Raw genomic sequence first — 21396 nt, 5'->3', positions numbered from 1 at the left:
TCCGACTCACCCCCAGGGCGAAACTACAATTCCCAGCATGCTGTGAAACTCCGTAGTTGCAGTGCGTCCGGGAAGAGAAGTCTCCAGCTCGCCATTGGCTCCGCGGGAGAAGCGTAGTAGTTTATGCAAATACGCGGGCTCTAGCTTACGCACGCACGGAGACTGCGCAGATCTCGTCTGAGTTCTCCGGAACTCATTTTGAGCGCGGGGATTTTAGCCGGTAGGATTTAAGGAAGGGTTCACTTCCGGTAGCACCGGAAGCAGTTTGAAGATGGCGTCTTCCAAGCAGGGCGGGCCAGCTGCAGCGTCTAGGAAAGGTGAATTTCGTAGCCAGAAGCCGAAGCCGGAGAGCCGAGGTGAGGTTGTTTGAAAAACCAAAGACTTGGGTTTGGGGGTTTTGAGTTGGGGTTTTTTCCTTTCGCTGGCTGGGAACGTGTAACGCCGCCTTGAAGTTAAGTACCTGTAATTGCTGAAGGTTGGGGTTGTTGGCCGGACTCGCAGGAACGACTGGCCTGTATGGTGCCGGCCGCGTGTTCCTAACTAACTTCCAGCTTTTGCTGGAAGCCCCCAACGTAGGGGTCTTGCTGGACGCGTCTTCTGTGAAAGGATGAGGAAGGTGCTTCGGGACCTTAAACTTGCGGCGGTGTCTGGAAATCGCTGGCAGCATGAGGGAGGGGATGAGGTGGGAGTAGGAGGTCGTTATGCGTATGAGTGAACGAGTGATAGAGTGATAATGAAGGACTGACACAGACATAGTGATAGAAGGAGATACCAGGCGTGTCTTTAGCGCTAGTTTGTCAGTCAGTGAAGAAATTTTGGAACGTTTATTATTGTTCCTGTTAATCAGGTTGCTGAAGTATTAGCCAACACAGTTCCTGTTCTTTCAACTGCGTTTATTACTCTCTTGCTTTGCAATCTTGTTTTATCCATTAACTTCTGTATGATTGACAGAAAGAGAGGCCAGAGAAATAGCCCGGGGCCTGCTCAACCAGACTTACTGGAAGTGTTAAAAACCTTGAACTCTCATTCTGTAGGCATAAGGGACATATTAAACGTGATTCGTTATTGTTTTAATTAAGTGTATGGCAGAGAGGAGAGTATATATGCAGCTTAAAGAATAAAACCAACAGGTTGAAAGGAGCACTCAGACCGTTAAGTAGAATATACCATACCCCCAAAGCCCCCTACGTGCCCTAAAGTAACCATTCTGAATCGTGTTGATTATTCTGTTTTCTTTTTTCACAATCTTTACCACCTATGCACAAAATGTTTTAATTTCGTCAGTTTTTGAATTTTACATGAATGAGAAAGGATTGTAGATATTCTTTTGTGTCTTGCTTCTTAGGCTAAACTTTGTTGTTATTATTCAATCAGGGCAATACTTGTAGCTGTAGTTTATTCTTTTCCCTACTGTATGATGTTCCCTTGTATGAATACAGCCTAATTTCTATTTTCTTTTTTCTTTTTTTCTATCACACCACCACCTCCACCCCCCCCCCCCCGCCACTTTCCCCCGTTGGTGTCCGTACGTTTGTTCTCTACATCTGTGTCTCAATTTCTGCTCTGCAAAGCAGTTAATCTGTACCATTTTTCTAGGTTCCACATATATGCCTTAATATACGATATTTGTTTTTCTCTTTCTGACTTCACTCTGTATGACAGTCTCTAGATACATCCACATCTCAACAAATGACCCAATTTCGTTCCTTTTTATGGCTGAGTAATATTCCACTGTATATATGTACCACATCTTCTTTATCCATTCGTCTGTCAATGGGTATTTTGGTTGCTTCCATGACCTGGCTATTGTAAACAGTGCTGCAGTGAACATTGGAGTGCATGTGTCTTTTTTTTTTTTTTTTTTACATTCTATTTTTATACTAAATATAATATACAATTATAAACCCACCTTAAATCCACAAAAGCAATACAATTTAAACAACGTTTGACAGTGTCTTTTTCTTTCTTCAAACAGAAAGTCACAAAAGTTATAATCATTCTCATCAGTACACTCAGTCCCATGTAATTTTTTTTCATCTTGATCTTTTGTTAGCACTTTTATGAATTCATCAGTTTTCCATTAGAGTTCTGAAAATGCTTATTCCTTCAGTTCAGCAATATAGTCAGTTACCAGAAACCTGTACTTGTCAGAGTCTTTTCCATGAATTCCTTGAAGATGAAACCCTTTTATAGGAACACTTTTGCAAAAGCATCAGAGAACACCCAGAACTGTCTGTAAATGATAAAAGACTTAAAAATGACCACGGTTAAAGATTTGATGAAAGTTCATAATAATGCTATTGACAGGGAAATTTAGTTATTTCTGAGATATACATTTTAAAATTATAACTAGAATTATGACTTACAACATTATACCAGAACATATAAGATTTTTAGGAACTTCATGTAATGTCTGAAACATTTATATTAATACATTTCCATACAAATAACCCAAAGTAAGTTTAGTATTCGGTTTTTAAAAATTTTTTTAATTTAATTTTATTTATTTTTTTATACAGCAGGTTCTTATTAGTCATCAGTTTTATACACATCAGTGTATACATGTCAATCCCAGTCGCCCAATTCATCACACCACCATCCCCACCCAGCCCCACGGCTTTCCCTGCATGGTGTCCATACGTTTGTTCTCTACATCTGTGTCTCAACTTCTGCCCTGCAAACCGGTTCATCTGTACCATTTTTCTAGGTTCCACATACATGTGTTAATATATGATATTTGTTTTTCTCTTTCTGACTTACTCTGTATGACAGTCTCTAGATCCATCCACGTCTCAACAAATGACCCAATTTCGTTCCTTTTGATGGCTGAGTAATAGTCCACTGTATATATGTACCACAACTTCTTTATCGATTCGTCTTTCGAAGGGCATTTAGGTTGCTTCCATGACCTGGCTATTGTAAATAGTGCTGCAGTGAACATTGGGGTGCATGCGTCTTTTTGAATTATGGTTTCCTCTGGGTATATGCCCAGTAGTGGGATTGCTGGAGCATATGGTAATTCTATTTTTAGTTTTTTAAGGAACCTCCATATTGTTCTCCATAGTGACTGTATCAATTTACATTCCCACCAACAGTGCAAGAGGATTCCCTTTTCTCCACACCCTCTCCAGCATTTGTTGTTTGTAGATTTTCTGATGATGTCCATTCTAACAGGTGTGAGGTGATACCTCATTAAAGTTTTGATTTGCATTTCTCTAATAATTAGTGATGTTGAGCAGCTTTTCATGTGCTTCTTGGCTATCTGTGTGTCTTCTTTGGGGAAAGGTCTATTTAGGTCTTCTGCCCATTTTTGGATTGGGTTGTTTGTTTCTTTAACATTGAGCTGCATAAGCTCTTTATATATTTTGGAGATTAATCCTTTGTCCGTTGATTCATTTGCAAATATTTTCTCCCATTCTGAGGGTCTTTTCATCTTGTTTATGGTTTCCTTTGCTGTGCAAAAGCTTTGAAGTTTCATTAGGTCCATTTATTTTTGTTTTTATTTCCATTATTCTAAGAGGTGGATCAAAAAAGATCTTGCTGTGATTTATGTCAAAGAGTGTTCTTTCTATGTTTTCCTCTAAGAGTTTTATAGTGTCTGGTCTTACATTTAGGTCTCTAATCCATTCTGAGTTTATTTTTGTGTATGGTGTTAGGGAGTGTTCTAATTTCATTCTTTTACATGTACCTGTCCAGTTTTCCCAACACCACTTATTAAAGAGACTGCCTTTTTTCCATTGTATATCCTTGCCTCCTTTGTCATAGATTAGTTGACCATAGGTGCATGGGTTTAACTCTGAGCTTTCTATCTTGTTCCATTGATCTATGTTTCTGTTTTTGTGCCAGTACCATATTGTCTTGATTACTGTAGCTTTGTAGTATAGTCTGAAGTCAGGGAGTCTGATTCCTCTAGCTCCGTTTTTTTCCCCTCAAGACTGCTTTGGCTATTCGGGGTCTTTTGTGTCTCCATACAAATTTTAAGATTTTTTTGTTCTAGTTCCATAAAAAATGCTATTGGTAATTTGATAGGGATTGCATTGAATCTGTAGATTGCCTTGGGTAGTATAGTCATTTTCATAATATTGATTCTTCCAATCCAAGAACATGGTATATCTCTCCATCTGTTGGTATCATCTTTAGTTTCTTTCATTTGTGTCTTACAGTTTTCTGCATACAGGTCTTTTGTCTCCCTAGGTAGGTTTATTTCTAGGTATTTTATTCTTTTTGTTGCAGTGGTAAATGGGAGTGTTTCCTTAATTTCTCTTTCAGATTTTTCACCATTAGTGTATAGGAGTGCAAGAGATTTCTGTGCATTAATTTTCTGTTTGAATTTAAAAAAAAATCCCACAAGGACTCAGAGGCAAAAAATATACAAATCAATTTTAACTGCAAAGTAAAGGACCTGTTACAGTGGAGGATTACTGGAGTGAATGTCAATATTATGACATAGTATGAGTGTGTTTCGTGTTTGGTAATTGCAATCATTGTTGCTTTTGTTGTGGTCATCCATTTACAATGCTTGGTGTCAGTTTATTTTTCTCTTGTAAAAATAAAATACAGTGTGTGTGTGTGAACAAAAAAAAGTATGTACAGGTGGCAAATAAGCACATGAATAGATGTTTGACATCATTAGCTATTAGGGAAATGCAAATGTAAGCTTCAAAGAGATATCACTGCATACCTATTGAAATGACTAAAATTTAAAAAATGACAACAGCAAATGCTGGAGAATATGTGGAGAAACTGGATCATTCATACATTGCTAATAGGACCTTAAAAATGATACAACCACTCTGGGAAGGAGTTTGGCAAATTCTTATAAAACTAAATGTGCAATTGCCATATGACCCAGCAATTGCATTCTTGAACATTTATCCCAGACAAATGAAACTTATATTCACACAGCAACCTGTATGTGAATGTTCACAGAAGCTTTACTTGTAATAGCCTAGAACTAGAAACATCCCAAATGTCCTTCAATGGGTAAATTGTTAAACAAACTGGTTCATCCATACCATGGAATATTACTCAGCAATAAAAAGGAACAAGCCATTGGTACTTGCAACAACTTGGATGTATCTTCAGAAAATTATGCAGACTGAGAAAAGCCAATCCCCAAAGAGTATATATTATATGATTCCATTTATATAACATTTCTGAAATGCCAAAATTATACAGATGAAGAACAGATTAGTGGTTGCCAGGGGTTAGGAACGAGGGTAGTTGAAGGAGATAGATGTAGTTATAAAGGGGCAGCACAAGAGATGCTTGCGACAATGAAACTGCTTTTTGTCATGACTGTGGTGCTGATTACATGCATGAAACTAGTGATATCTGAATAATATCAAAGGATTGTGTCAATGTCAATATCCTGTACTATAGTTATGTGAGATTTTACCATTGGGGAGAACAGGGTGAACAATACAGGATTCCTCTCTATTTCTTAACTTTATGTGACTCTACAATGATCTCAAATGAAAATTTAATTTAAAAAGTAAACGGGGTCAAAATAAAAAACAAAACAAGAAAAAAAAATTTTGTATCCTGCAACTTTACCAAATTCATTGATTAGCTCTAGTAGTTTTTTGGTGGCATTTTTAGGATTCTCTATATATAGTATCATGTCACCTGCAAACAGTGACAGTTTTACTTCTTCTTTTCCAATTTGTATTCCTTTTATTTCTTTTTCTTCTCTGATTGCCGTGGCTAGGACTTCCAGAACTATGTTGAATAATAGTGGTGATAGTGGACATCCTTGTCTTGTTCCTGATCTTAGAGGAAATGCTTTCAGTTTTTCACCATTGAGAATGATGTTTGCTGTGGGTTTGTCATATATGGCCTTTATTATGTTGAGGTAGGTTCCCTCTATGCCCACTTTCTGGAGAGTTTTTATCATAAATGGGTGTTGAATTTTGTCAAAAGCTTTTTCTGCACCTATTGAGATGATTATATGGTTTTTATTCTTCAATTTGTTAATATGGTGTATCACATTGATTGATTTGTGTATATTGAAGAATCCTTGCATCCCTGGGATAAATCCCACTTGATCGTGGTGTATGATCCTTTTAATGTGTTGTTGGATTCTGCTTGCTAGTATTTTGTTGAGTATTTTTGCATCTATATTCATCAGTGATATTGGTCTGTAATTTTCTTTTTTTGTAGTATCTTTGGTTTTGGTATCAGGGTGATGGTGGCCTCATAGAATGAGTTTGGGAGTGTTCCTTTCTCTGCAATTTTTTGGAAGAGTTTGAGAAGGATGGGTGTTAGCTTTTCTCTAAATGTTTGATAGAATTCATCGGTGAAGCCATCTGGTCCTGGACTTTTGTTTGTTGGAAGATTTTTAATCACAGTTTCAATTTCATTACTTGTGATTGGTCTGTTTATATTTTCTGTTTCTTCCTGGTTCAGTCTTGGAAGGTTATATCTTTCTAAGAATTTGTTCATTTCTTCCAGTTGTCCATTTTATTGGCATAGAGTTGCTTGTAGTGGTCTCTTAGGATGCTTTGTATTTCTGTGGTGTCTGTTGTAACTTCTCCTTTTTCCTTTCTAATTTTATTGATTTGAGCCCTCTCCCTCTTTTTCTTGATGAGTCTGACTAATGGCTTATCAATTTTGTTTATTTTCTCAAAGAACCAGTTTTTAGTTTTATTGATCTTTGCTATTGTTTTCTTTGTTTCTATTTCATTTATTTCTGCTCTGATCTTCATGATTTCTTTCCTTCTGCTAACTTTGGGTTTTGTTTGTTCTTCTTTCTCTAGTTCTTTTAGGTGTAAGTTCAGATTGTTTATTTGAGATTTTTCTTGTTTCCTGAGGTAGGCTTGTATAGCTATAAACTTCCCTCTTAGAACTGCTTTTGCTGCATCCTGTAGGTTTTGGATCATCGTGTTTTCATTGTCATTTGTCTCTAGGTATTTTTTGATTTCCTCTTTGATTTCTTCAGCGATCTCTTGGTTATTTAGTAACGTGTTGTTTAGCCTCCATGTGTTTGTGTTTTTTACGTTTTTTTCCCCGTAATTTATTTCTAATCTCATAGCATTGTGGTCAGAAAAGATGTTTGATATGATTTCAATTTTCTTAAATTTACTGAGGCTTGGTTTGTGACCCAAGATGTGATCTATCCTGGAGAATGTTCCATGTGCACTTGAGAGGAACGTGTAATCTGCTGTTTTTGGATGGCATGTCCTATAAATATCAATGAAATCTATCTGGTCTGTTGTGTCATTTAAAGCTTCTGTTTCCTTATTTATTTTCATTTTGGATGATCTGTCCATTGGTGTAAGTGAGGTATTAAAGTCCCCCACTATTATTGTGTTACTGTTGATTTCCTCTTTTATAGCTGTTAGCAGTTGCCTTATGTATTGAGGTGCTCCTGTGTTGGGTGCATATGTATTTATAATTGTTATATCTTTTTGGATTGATCCCTTGATCGTTATGTAGTGTCCTTCCTTGTCTCTTGTAACATTCTTTATTTTAAAGTCTATTTTATCTGATATGAGTATTGCTACTCCAGCTTTTTTTTTTTAATTTTATTTATTTATTTATTTATTTATGGCTGTGTTGGGTCTTCGTTTCTGTGCGAGGGCTTTCTCTAGTTGCGGCAGGTGGGGGCCACTCCTCATCGCGGTGCGCGGGCCTCTCTCTATCGCGGCCTCTCTTGTTGTGGAGCACAGGCTCCAGACGCTCAGGCTTAGCAATTGTGACTCACGGGCCTAGTCGCTCCGCGGCATGTGGGATCTTCCCAGGCCAGGGCTTGAACCCGTGTCCCCTGCATTGGCAGGCAGATTTTCAACCACTGCGCCACCAGGGAAGCCCCTCCAACTTTGTTTTGATTTCCATTTGCATGGAATATCTTTTTCCATCCCCTCACTTTCAGTCTGTATGTGTTCCTAGGTCTGAAGTGGGTCTCTTGTAGACAGCATATATATTGGTCTTGTTTTTGTATCCATTCAGCAAGGCTGTCTTTTGGTTGGAGCATTTAATCCATTCACGTTTAAGGTAATTATTGATATGTATGTTCCTGCGACCATTTTCTTAATTGTTTTGGGTTTGTTTTTGTAGGTCTTTTTCTTCTCTTGTGTTTCCCACTTAGAGAAGTTCCTGTAGCATTTGTTGTAGAGCTGGTTTGATGGTGCTTAATTCTCTTAGCTTTTACTTGTCTGTAAAGCTTTTGATTTCTCTATCGAATCTGAATGAGATCCTTGCCGGGTAGAGTAACCTTGGTTGTAGGTTCTTCCCTTTCATCACTTTAACTATATCATGCCACTCCCTTCTGGCTTGTAGAGTTTCTGCTGAGAAATCAGCTGCCAACCTTATGGGAGTTCCCTTGTATGTTATTTGTCGTTTTTCCCTTGCTTTCAATAATTTTTCTTTGTCTTTAAGTTTTGCCAATTTGATTACTATGTGTCTCGGCATGTTTCTCCTTGGGTTTATTCTCTGTGGGACTCGCTGCGCTTCCTGGGCTTGGGTGGTTATTTCCTTCCCATGTTAGGGAAGTTTTCGACTATAATCTCTTCATATATTTTCTCTGGTCCTTTCTCTCTCTTTTCTCCTTCTGGGACCCCTATAATGTGAATGTTGTTGCGTTTAATGTTGTCCAAGAGGTCTCTTAGGCTGTCTTCATTTCTTTTCATTCTTTTTTCTGTATTCTGTTCCACAGCAGTGAATTCCACCATTCTGTCTTCCAGGTCACTTATCCGTTCTTCTGCCTCAGTTATTCTAGTATTGATTCCTTCTACTGTAGTTTTCATTTCAGTTATTGTTTTGTTCATCTCTGTTTGTTTGTTCTTTAATTCTTCGAGGTTTTTGTTAAACATTTCTTGCATCTTCTCGATCTTTGCCTCCATTGTTTTTCTGAGGTCCTGGATCATCTTCGCTATCATTATTCTGAATTCTTTTTCTGGAAGGTTGCCTATCTGCACTTCATTTAGTTGTTTTTCTGGGGTTTTATCTTGTTCCTTCGTCCAGTACATAGCCCTCTGCCTTTTCATCTTGTCTATCTTTCTGTGAATGTGGTTTTTGTTCCACAGGCTGCAGGATTGTAGTTCTTCTTGCTTCTGCTGTCTGCCCTCTGGTGGATGAGGCTATCTCTGTATTTTCATTTTAATGTTGTGGACATTTGGATTGTTCCTGTTGTTTGTTATTATAAACAATGTGGTATAAGTATCTGTCTACATACTTTCTGGTTGACATGTTAGAGAGTTTCTCTGGTTATATACCTTACATGGGATTGGAATCCTTGAATTGTAGGGTAAGGGATGCGCAAATAATGCTAAATCTTCCCAAAGGAGTTGTGCCGCTTTACACTCCCATTATCAGTAGATGAGCACTAACACTTGCTGTTATCTGAATTTTGAATTTCTGTCATTTTGTTAAGTGTGAAATCATATCTGGTTGTAGTTTCAATTCAGACTTTCCTGAGTACTAATGAGGTTACACATCTTTACATGTTTTGGGGCTATTTGTACTTCCTCTATTGTGAAACTCCTGTTTATTTCCTTAGCCAGTGGGTTTTTTTTTCTTTGTTTTTTTTTAATGCATAACCATTGAAGTGTTTAAATTGGGTAGGATCTTGGTCAGATATGCATTTTAAGTAATCACTATTGTAGAATTTGAGGGTTTTGGGGGGGGGATATTGAGAAGTGAATGATAAATAAAACTAGCTAATTCTCTGTGATTTGAACCAGAAGTAACAAAGTAGATGTGAGTATAAGAAACAGAAAGCAAGTTTACCTGACTGGAGTGGATAACATGAACTATAAGACCTTCTTCTTAAACTTTAGTATGCATAGGAATCTTCTTATGAGACTGTTAAGAAAGATTCCTGGGCTTCATCCCGGAGATTCACATTTAGTAGGTCTGGATGGAGCCCAAGAACTGCATTTCTAACAAACGCTCAGTTTATGCTGGTGGTGCAGGCCTGTGGATCATATCTTTGAGTAGTACTGAATTAAAGTACAGCTGTTGGATTTAAGAGATTCTTAAAATCCAGGACCAGGAGTTTTGATAAATGATATGGGAAATAATTTATAGCCCTTAGGAGGCATTTTGTTCTAGTGAGAGGAGACCTAGACTGAGCTTCATATTCCCTTACAGAAGTCACTTAAACTTTTTTTTTTTTTTAATAAATTTATTTATTTATTTATTTATTTCTGGCTGTGTTGGGTCTTCGTTTCTGTGCGAGGGCTTTCTCTAGTTGTGGCAAGCGGGGGCCACTCTTCATCGCGGCGCACAGGCCTCTCACTATCGTGGCCTCTCTTGTTGCGGAGCACAGGCTCCAGACGCGCAGGCTCAGTAGTTGTGGCTCACGGGCCTAGTTGCTCTGCGGCATGTGGGATCTTCCCAGACCAGGGCGCGAACCTGTGTCCCCTGCATTAGCAGGCAGATTCTCAACCACCGCGCCACCAGGGAAGCCCAAGTCACTTAAACTTTTTGAACTGAATATCTTTTATAAAATGGGAATAATAATACCAGTTCTTCCTACCTTTTGTAGTTGTGAGTATACAGAAATAAGGCACGTGAAAGCTCTTTGCAGAACCTAAAACCCTGTACTAGTGAATATTAACTGAAAAGGGTACACTGGGATCAAGCTTTTGAAAGTTTTATGTACACACACGTGCACATATATATATACAAATAGGCTGCACTTCATTGAGTCTGAAAGGTTACTTACATTTAAAATAGTAATGTAAACAAAATGGTGTTTTGATCTTCAACTCTAAGATAGTGTGGTGCAGTAGAAGTTTGTGAGTATTGACTATGTACCAGGTGTATGCCAATAAGTGTGGATCGAAGGAGAAGAGTCCTTGCCCTTAAGGAACTTTGTCTTATGAGACGACTGAAATACATACAATTTTTTTTTTTTAATGCTATTGTGTCGGGGTTGTAGCCAATTTTCTTTTTTATTTTTAAATTTATTTATTTATTTATTTATGGCTGTGTTGGGTCTTCGTTTCTGTGCAAGGGCTTTCTCTAGTTGTGGCAAGCGGGGGCCACTCTTCATCGCGGCGCGCAGGCCTCTCACTTTCGTGGCCTCTCTTGTTGCGGAGCACAGGCTCCAGACGCGCAGGCTCAGTAATTGTGGCTCACGGGCGCAGTTGCTCCGCGGCATGTGGGATCCTCCCAGACCAGGGCCCGAACCCGTGTCCCCTGCATTGGCAGGCAGACTCTCAACCACTGCACCACCAGGGAAGCCCCAACATAAATTTTAATACAGTATTTTGGTGATAATGACAGAGGCATGTTCTTGGTCTGTTGAATAATATAAAAAGCAGGGGAAAAGGAAATGGAGAGTATTGGGAAGCTTGTGAATGTATGCATACAAGTGTTCAAAAAGTGTCCAAAAGAAGTTAAATCTGATGTATAGATTTTTTCCCCCTTTGTAGATGAATCAGAACTCCTCACTGTTCCTGACGGTTGGAAGGAGCCAGCTTTTTCCAAAGAGGACAATCCCAGAGGACTCTTGGAGGAGAGCAGTTTTGCAACTTTGTTTCCAAAATATAGAGAGGCTTACTTGAAAGAGTGCTGGCCATTGGTACAGAAAGCCTTGAGTGAACATGTATGCATATCTTATGTATTTCTTTGAGATTTTGTTTTTGTTTATATTTTTTAAGTAACTGAATGTGTGCTGATGGATTTTTTTTTAAAGGTGCTACCATAGCTGGTTAATTTGATTCCTTTGATATTTTAAACAGACTAGGTAAGCTTTATCCTTACAGGTCACTTTTAGTTTTGTGAATAATAGATTACTTGGAAAAATTCACATGCCTTTAAATATTTAGGGGATTCACAGATGGTCTGAAACTCACTTGTGAACTCCAAATTTCAGAATGTCTACTCTCTGCTATAACGGTTGCCATGAACCTGTACAGTCTGAGCTGAGGCATACTCCTGGCATTGTTTAACTTTTCATTGTAAATGAAAGATGTGTTTGTGACCAACTTTCCTCTGCCGTGCCCTTAGAGCAGTGTATTTGATTTTATTTTTCAAACTGGATTGAGACCCCTTAGTGAATCAAGAAGTCAATTTAGTGGATATAATGAGCCTTCAGAAAAAAATACATCAATGTATCACATGTGGTAAGGATAAGTATCATTTTATGAAGCTTTTGGTTCACCTGTGTGTGTGTGTACACTAGATTGACAGAAAATGTATTTCTCAGCTGTGGCACTGCTCTAGAGTCATTTGTGCCCATTAGGTATGAGGGTGGTTTAGCAAACTGCAGGCATGTTTTACAGCTGTCTACAGCGGAGATTAGACTCAGTTTTTGGTTTTTTTTGTAAACTCAAAGACACCTAACCTTAGGTTTAATTGTTCATCATTCACTATGTTGAAATATTCTTCAGATTATGCTCACAAGTTTGAAAACAGCATTTTTATTTGCTTTGTTGCAGTCTCATTCTTCCATTTGAAAGTTAATGCATAGTTTTAATCACTGTAGTAATCATAATCACTGCTTTTATTTTTAAACCTATGATAATTTGTTTTTACTTTGTATTTAGCTAATACAAACCAGCTAGAAAAAAGTTTGAAAGGCAAAGTCCATTCTCACTCCAGGGAGCAGATTAGAGATTAGAGCTGGATCCAGCCAGGGTAGGGAAATTATATAGCTTTACATTTTTACCTTAATTTTTAAATGTAGCCTCATTTTGATTGATATATATTTTTTAAACTAGAGATAATCTTTATTCCAATAAGTATAAATTCTTCTAAAGCCAATTATAAATGTTTTCAATTGCCTGAGTTTTTTATGTTTTTTGAAGTCTAAAAGTAATCAAGTATTCATTATTTACGTTAACTTTCTAGCTTCTTCAAGGAGACAGTTAATGAATTTTGAGATAGCTTAATGGCACAGAAATTATTAATTTGGTTAGGATTGGCTCTGTAATTATCTAAAACTGAAATCATTTTCAGACAACTGCTTGTTTGCTCTTTTTGTATTGTAGCATGTTAATGCAACCCTGGACCTGATCGAGGGCAGCATGACTGTCTGTACAACAAAGAAGACATTTGATCCATATATCATCATTAGGGCCAGAGACCTAATAAAGCTGTTAGCAAGGAGTGTTTCATTTGAACAGGTAAATTTAGAATTACAGAGACTTTGCTTTATTTGCATCAACATTAGAGACAATATATAACACTGTGTCCCCTCCTGCACCATAAAGTTTTAGTTTTTGTGCTTAAATATCATTTTGTGTTTAAATTTCTTGGCTTGGAGAAGATATATACTTGTCAAGAATATTGATGGAGTATTCTTTTTTGTTTTCCCAAAAGGCAGTACGAATTCTTCAGGATGATGTTGCATGTGACATCATTAAAATAGGTTCTTTAGTAAGAAATAAAGAAAGATTTGTAAAAAGAAGACAACGGCTTATTGGTCCCAAAGGATCTACGTTGAAGGTACTTTTTGTTAGTGAAAAAGTATGTCTTCCTCTTTTGTTAGTTTTTAAGTGTACTGAACTTCAACTTATTGCTCTTTTGATATAGGCGTTGGAACTCTTAACAAACTGTTACATTATGGTACAGGGGAACACGGTTTCAGCCATTGGACCTTTTAGTGGCTTAAAAGAGGTGAGAACTATTTGTTCTCTTCAGTTAATTTTCCACAGAGAATAAATGAAATAATATAGTAGTTCATTGGATAATATATTGTTTTATATATATATTTTTAGAATATGCTTTGTTTGATTTTCCATTAGTAAATTCTTCTTGTAATTCGAGGGAATTCATGTAATTTCCTGGACCCTAACATATATGGTCAACGTTTGGTAACTGAAGAGAGATCCATTTCTGAATTAGGAGGTCTGCACATCATTACTCCCTCCACTCAAATTTTAAGTGGGCATTTAAGGTCTCAGTCTGTAGCAAACATAAGAAACACGAAGTAATTACATGCATTTAAATGACTGGAGAATTGAACAGATCTTGTTCTTTGCAGTAATGTATTCAGCCAGTAGAGGTCAGGCTCAGAAAACTTCCTTTAAGATATATTTTCTTTGAATGTTAATGTTTTTATGAACATCTTCTTTAGCTTGTCAGATGTTATGAGAAAATCTGTGGAGCAGATACTGTTTCTATTAACTCCTTTTGAGGCTTTTGTTGTCTGTATCTGGCAGCGAGGTCTTACTTGCTTTCCAGGGCCTTTAACCTTAATTCTATTGGACCTCTTTCTCATAAGTTATCTGCTTGTTTCTCATGGGGCAATAATAACCTAAATATTTTGAATATTTCACAGTTTTGTAGAGTCTAAGTATATTATTTAATTCTTATGACAGATCCTTAAGGTAGTTTTATTTCCATATTACAAATGAAAAAGCTGGAATAGGAAAATTAAGTGCCTTTGCCGTATGAAGTGGCAGTCCCACTATTTGAGTGCATATTTTCTAACTCTAAATCCAGCCCTCTTCCCCCTAAATTTTACAGCTCCAGAGTGTTGTGTTAATTCTGTGTATAGCTTTTTATCAGTAAAGTTGAGAGACTTCATTGTATCCAAGGGAGGTTGACTATTATGAAAGATCTAGAAGCCACTCAGAACAGTTGAAGGGACTGCAGTACCCAATTTGGTAGCCATTGCCTGGTTCATAGGCTATTTTGTGTTATATTAATCCTCGTCTACCTAGTTCACCAAAATCTTTATACATGACTGATTCATTTTTCTTTGCAAATTTCAGGTTCGAAAAGTAGTCCTAGACACTATGAAGAATATTCATCCAATTTATAACATTAAAGTGAGTGTTCACTATATATTACTACAAAGTGGTTATCAAATTGTTTTTAGCTACAGAAACCTTTCTTGAAAGTAAATCTTTTATGAAAGCCTAATATACAAAACAGATAAAGCAGAGCTATTTTGGGTAAATTGGGGTAGAGTTCAGCCCACTCAACTCTATCCCAGTCCCCTATAGTTACTTCTTTGGAAGTTTAGGTCTCTTTGGAGTACAGTTTGAAAGCTATTGAAGGGGACAGTGTAATGTAGTGATTCACTTCCAATACAAATAAAATAAGCTTCGTAGGATTTGTAGTAGATGGTACCAATCCAGTTTTCTTAGGTTATGAGCCCACGTATTATATTTAAAGATGTGATCTTTTACAATTCTGCCTTTTTCTTTTTTTTAATTAATTAATTTAAAAGATTTTTTTTTTTGGCTGTGTTGGGTCTTTGTTGCGGCACACAGGATCTTTCATTGTAGCACGCAGGATCCTTTGTTGCAGCGCATGGGCTTCTCTATAGTTGTGGCGTGCAGGTTTTCTCTAGTGGCGCGCCAGCTCCAGGGTGCATGGGCTCTCTGAGGCACCCGGGCTTAGTTGCCCCAGGGCATATGGGATCTTCCCTGACCAGGGATCGAACCCGTGTCCCGTGCATTGGAAGGTGGATTCTTTACCACTGGACCACTGGGGAAGTCCTGAATTCTGCCTTTTTCTATAAGTAAAGTCTGGAATATTTCGGATTGCATTAAAACCTATCTTGGAATTTAACACTCAAATTATAGGCTCTTCAAGAGAGATCTGTTATATCCCTGTATGCATAAAGTTCATGATTGTTCTTGGAAATGTAACCATGGTATAATGAGTTGTTTTATGATGGATATTTGTTAAACAATCCTTGAATTTAATGAAGTTAAGTTGAAAAGTCACTCTTAGATTGGGGTGAAAAAACGATTTTGAGTTACATTGGGACATTAAAGATAAAGAGAGCTCGTCTTGCATCTGATGCATCCTCTGATGTTTCAGTGTCTATAAAATTCAGATGGAGTAGGGGAAGTGTGAAAACATTCGTTTTGTTGATCATGAGAAACTATTTTTTTCTTGCCCTGTGATATTTCATATGCTACTGAAAGCTACCTGCTTGTAGGAAACATCACTAATTAAGAACTCTCCCTGCTATTGTTAGGTTGAATTTTAAAGGTTTTAATGAAATAATGGTTGAAAAACTGAGTTAGTCTTATTTTCATCTCAGTTTGTTTTAACAATTCTGTCTAAATTTCTAATGGTTTTCTGATGCTTGGTTAATTATGCATGTTTGGGATTATATATTTTTTCTTTCTGGAATTGGTTTAATCCTACTGAAGAGACTAAGAATTGTTCCGTTTCATTTTATTATTTATAGGAACAATGTTGATAATGTCTTAGGTTGAGAAACATACGACTTCTAAAATTAAAAATGTTTGGGACTTCCCTGGCAGTCCAGTGGTTAAGACTTCGCCTTCCAATGCAGGGGGTGCAGGTTCGATCCCTGGTCAGAGAGCTAAGATCTCACATGCCTCACGGCCAAAAAACCAAAAAGCATAAAACAGAAGCAATATTGTAACAAATTCAATAAAGACTTTAAAAATGGTCCACATCAAAAAAAAAAAAAATCTTTAAAAAAAATTAAATTAAAAGTTTACTTTGTTCATATATTGCCATGGTTGAAGACCTTAATGATTAAACGAGAGTTGGCGAAAGATTCTGAGTTAAGATCACAGAGTTGGGAAAGATTTTTGCCACAGTTCAAGCACAAAAATGTGAATAAACGCAAGGAACCAAAGAAGAAAACTGTTAAGAAGGAGTATACACCATTCCCACCACCACAGCCAGAAAGTCAGGTCAGTATTAAATGTTGAATTTCTTTACATGAGGGGGAAACCATTTTAATCTATTTTTGTCAGAAACTTTGAGGGTATTTTGGGTGGAATTTCTGTGTATGTACGTTTGGGTGTGTAGAGATATAAGAAACTGAAGGTAAGTGTAAATAGGCTTATTTTGAACTAATCGTATGGGGGTGGGGAGTGGAAGCTTCATACTGTGAGTGTAAACTCCGTCAAGGTGGGTGGTGTCAGTTGTGTATCTGTAGCCACTATAAATGTTCCATGGTTAAAAAAAATTCAACGATTTAGTCCACAATGCTTTCTACTCTGCTTTAGCATCATTCATGTGACCATGTACTATATGATTGCTCTGGATTTGCAATCTTAAGTCTAGTATCTATCCTTTCTTTAAGACATGAATGCCTCTAATTTTGTCAACTGTCTTCTGGCATCATTCCCTTTCTAAAATTTCCTTTTCTCTCTTGCCCATCACTGTTTTCTTTCATACTCCCTTTTCTTCTGTCACACCTGCCCAACAAAACTAAAACTTGGATCAGTCCTAAAACTTGACTTCTTTCCCATAACGTGGCTACTAAACATAGCTGAAGAAAGTCATATCTTTGGATTATATCCCTTAAAAATTCACGTTTCCAACCTCAGATAGGTCTCAGTATTCTCTGGCAGCTCTGTGTCCTCTTAATTCTTTAGCCACCCTCCCACTCCAGTAAAATAAAATGCAATGTCATCTACTAGAAGTATTTGAGACTACGAGGCAAGAACTCTTTCAGCTTCCTCTTATCTCACAATTTTTTTTTTTCCATCTGCATCAATCCTTTCTTTGCCTGTTCTGTGAATTCTGTCTTCACCTGTCTTCTGAGGTGTCTTGCTTCATTATTCCCTTCCTTGGCTGTATGTTAAAGTCTTCCCTTTTTACGAGTTCTTTGTGCTCAGCATGTAAACCCATCTCTTTCTGTGTACTATATCTTGTCTTCCCCACAGCCCTGTGTTTGTAGTTTTCCAGGAAGGTTTGATGAAAGGTCAAAGGTAAAAAAGGAATGATGATCATCATAGTAAAAAAGAAAAAAAAAAACAGTGGAAGTGTTGGATCTTGAGGTCTACTTTGGAAAACAAAGAAAGTGAAACCAGAAAGAGTGTTAGTTGGGGGAAAGTGGAGTGATCCAGCTACTTAAACCATGCTTCTGTAACACCTGATATATTTTGTATAGCCCTGTACTGTAGTTAGTAGTTGTTGTATCTGTTTTCTCTATGACTGTAAGCTTCTTGAATCAGCAATGTCTCATTTGACTTATTCTGCCACTTACTTGCTATGTAATTATGGGCATAATTTATTTAACCCATCCATGCCTCAGTTTCTTTGTACATAAAATGGGGATAATGATCATACCTGTCTCAAAGAATTGTTAATGAGGATTAAGTGAGTTAGTAATTGTAGAGAGCTTAGTATTAGAGTTTAGTAGAACATTGCCTTAGGTAGACCAATTAATTATATGTTGACTATCTACTTAATGAATTTGCTATTGCTTGGTCTAATTAGTACTTAATTAGTCTCCACATCCTGACAATTCTTGCTTTTCATTTTGTATGCTGCAACCTTTTTTTTTTTTTTTAAAACAGGCTTTTATCTCTTCTCCTTTCTTCTGTACCTTTTATAAAGTGCTATACTTTGCTCTCTTCACTCTTTTCAGGAACCTTCAGTCATTTCTAAATCATATCCCACCTCCCTTACTTGTCATTCATGTTTCTTCATGCTTCCCCGAAACTGTCTTTCCAGTTTCCTCTCACACTTTTCTGAATCATTGACCTTCCACCCCACCTCAAGCAGTTTGTTGTGTATTCCATGAACACATCACCTACTTTCCTACCTCCATGCTTTTATGCATATATATTCCCGTCAGCTTAGAGGACATTTCCTTCTTTTTATGTTGCTACCTTTATGGAGTAATCATAGTTTTGACCCCACTGCCTTTACCTCAAGGTCATTGTGAGTTTCTTAGGAATTGACTTCTCGTCTACATTATTTATGATGCATTGTAAATACTGATTTCAACAGATTGATAAAGAATTGGCTACTGGTGAATACTTTCTGAAGGCAAGTCAAAAGAAGAGACAGAAAATGGAAGCAATAAAGGTAAGACTATGTCTAGCTTACAACACTAATTGCAAAGTTTATAGATACTTGAATTCTTATTTAACTTCAAAAGCGTTTTTTTAATGTAGTTTTTTTATTAATGATGTAGGCTAAACAAGCAGAAGCTCTTAGTAGGAGACAAGAGGAAAGAAACAAAGCGTTTATTCCACCTAAAGAAAAACCAGTTGTGAAACCTAAGGAAGGTAATGCTTGTTTTCCAACTCTTGGTATGCTGTAAAAGTCTGTTAGAGGAAAAGTAAACCCATAGTGGATTTGTCTGAAGCTCTTTGAGTGTTAAGAAATAACCATGTGTTTCATCAATTCTCTTAGCATTTCATTAATCACAAATCCTAGGGAAAAGCAGTGACTGAGATAATTTATAATTTAGTAGCAGCTAATGCCTATTTAAGAGTATCCCAGATTGACAGTCCCTTCCTGACCTCTGTGCTGAGGAAGGACTCTGTTGTGAAAGATATAAACCAGAGCAGTGAATCTTCTGTAAAAATAAAACAGTAAGATCCCTGAGCTCTGCTATCATGCCCTTTAAAAAGAGCTTATCAAAAGTTGTACTTTCTTTACTTGTGTGATCTGTGGCTTAAAATTTGATTCCTGTATGGTTAACGTGGATTTCTCATTACTTGGGCTAAAAGACACCAACAAAATGGCAGGACGATCTTTCTTACTCAGGGGCTTTTAAAAAGACACTCAGAGAAAACACTCTGATGCCTTTCCTTCTCATTCCTAGCCTCATTTTGATCCATCTTCTCCTCTTTCGCATTTTCTTTTCCACTAGTAACACGTGTACTCTTCTGTAAGGTAACTCTCCAAAGTGGTCAATGGCACAATGAGGGGAGGGAGGTCACCAGCAGCATTGCACATGACCTGTTGGTCAAAGCCAGATGTAACATTACTATTTTGTTCATTTATATCAGTGTTAACAGCTTTAAAGGTATTATATTCTACTATTTAGATCCTTGGTTATATAAACGTTAAAAATATCTTAAGCATTATAATTTCTAGTTTGTATAATCTGTCAGTTATGTACTCTGAAGGTATTCAATAGCTAGTTTAATCTCAGTTTATTACTGATTTAAGTGTAGCTATTCCACTCTAGTGGAGGCTTTTAGTCTGCTCTCAAGTTGCTGGGTTGTTTGATGACATTTTATCTTGTGGTTCTTTTATGTCCTGAGTGCTGTTCTTTAAATAATAAGAAAAAGTTGCATTTTTTTCACTGCTTTTCTCTGTTTGTTTTGTTCACACTTTTTGTGTTAAATACATGGGGTTGGGTTCTGTTAGGAGGACCTCCAGATACTCTCAGATTATTATCTTTATTACCAAAATCTTGTTAAATGAAATACTACTAGTAATTAATTGAATATTAGGAAAACTAAGTTTTTTAAAGAATACTCTAAAGTTCCAAAATACGGAAAAGAATATAAATAAAAATAATCTTATCTCAAACAATTTAAGGGAAAAAATGTAATTTTAATATAGTTGAATCCAGTAATTGGTTCAAATAGTTAAAGTGTAATGCCATTTTCGTGTATATTTTCACTAATGTATTTTTAAAGTACTTTGTTTTCTCCTAGTTAGAAGAAATTTCTAACTTTCCTTTAAGCAAGTGTTTTATATTTTATAAGATGATCTTTCAATTGTAACAGTACTCTGAAATTTTTGTCTTATATATGTATTCTTTGTTTTATTTGGTGTAATCTAAAGAATTACATGTATTGTTTTTAATTTATTTAGCTTCTACTGAAACTAAAATTGATGTGGCTGCCATCAAGGAAAAGGTTAAGAAAGCAAAGAGTAAGAAACTGGGAGCTCTTACAGCTGAAGAAGTTAAGCTTAAAATGGAAGCAGATGAAAAGAAAAAGAAGAAAAAAAAGTAACATACAAAAACAAAAAACCCTGAGCTAGAATTTATTAAGCTATCTATCTCCTTTTGTAAAGGATTTTGAGATACTAGGGCATTAGTTGCCTTATCCGTGAGAAGTAATACCCTGATCACTTTTTTCTGAGTTTGTTTTGTTCTTTATAACTGTTTATATAAGCAGCAATTCTTTATAAATTATTGTATTCTCCATGTTTTTTGAAAAATTTTATACTAGAAGGTGGTATATATGTGTTTATATGCATTGCACCTAATCTATTCCAGGCAGGTTTTGTCTAGGCATGGTTTTAGGGGTAATTCTTAAGATTGCTTATATATAAAGATTTTTGCAATGTGGCTACTGTAATGATCCATCAAATCCAATGTCTGAGGCCATTGGTTAGTCTTTAAATATAATCATGTCCCAGCATTTGGTTTTGAGGAAAATAGATTTTTTCAGTGCTCTAATGGCAACAAGTAAACATTCAGGTTTATCCCTTTTTGTAATCTCATTTTACATTTTGTTCCAAGATTAATCCATAATCCAAAAAAGCAAGGCCTTTTAAATTAATTCCCTTAATTACTATACCAATATGAGTCTGAGGAAGTAGTAAACCAGAATGAAAGACATCAAATTTGCAAGAGAACAGGGAAAACCAGATATTTAGAGTTGAAGCAGCATGCAACAGGTTATATAGAAATGTTTTTACTGATGAGGGCCAGGACTCACCTAAATCTAGCTCACTGATTTTACATATTTAGAAGCTAAGGCACAGGGGATAGGTTACTCACTGGAAGTCACAGCTGTG

The 21396-nt window shown here is 36.6% G+C and overlaps 1 protein-coding gene across 1 annotated transcript; it reads left to right on the top strand.

The window, feature by feature from the left end:
* The first annotated feature begins 259 nt into the window (after positions 1-259).
* KRR1 (KRR1 small subunit processome component homolog) lies at positions 260-21269 on the top strand. The gene is made up of 10 exons (XM_068560917.1): positions 260-356; positions 11382-11554; positions 12942-13076; positions 13273-13398; positions 13486-13569; positions 14670-14726; positions 16413-16583; positions 18637-18714; positions 18824-18917; positions 20464-21269. The coding sequence occupies exons 1-10, from the start codon at positions 272-274 to the stop codon at positions 20604-20606; spliced, it is 1146 nt and encodes a 381-aa protein (XP_068417018.1). The 5' UTR covers positions 260-271; the 3' UTR covers positions 20607-21269.
* Positions 21270-21396: the final 127 nt, after the last annotated feature.

The sequence above is a fragment of the Eschrichtius robustus genome, chromosome 13, assembly GCF_028021215.1.
Source record: "Eschrichtius robustus isolate mEscRob2 chromosome 13, mEscRob2.pri, whole genome shotgun sequence".
Taxonomy (NCBI): domain Eukaryota; kingdom Metazoa; phylum Chordata; class Mammalia; order Artiodactyla; family Eschrichtiidae; genus Eschrichtius; species Eschrichtius robustus.
This window is presented reverse-complemented; position numbering and strand designations above follow the sequence as displayed.

Excerpts from the sequence above, each read along its gene's own strand:
- KRR1 (XM_068560917.1), top strand. The coding sequence starts at position 272 with ATGGCGTCTTCCAAGCAGGGCGGGCCAGCTGCAGCGTCTAGGAAAGGT. Across the intron at positions 16,584-18,636 it reads CACCACAGCCAGAAAGTCAG|ATTGATAAAGAATTGGCTAC; the intron begins GTCAGTATTAAA and ends TGATTTCAACAG. Across the intron at positions 18,918-20,463 it reads AGTTGTGAAACCTAAGGAAG|CTTCTACTGAAACTAAAATT; the intron begins GTAATGCTTGTT and ends TAATTTATTTAG.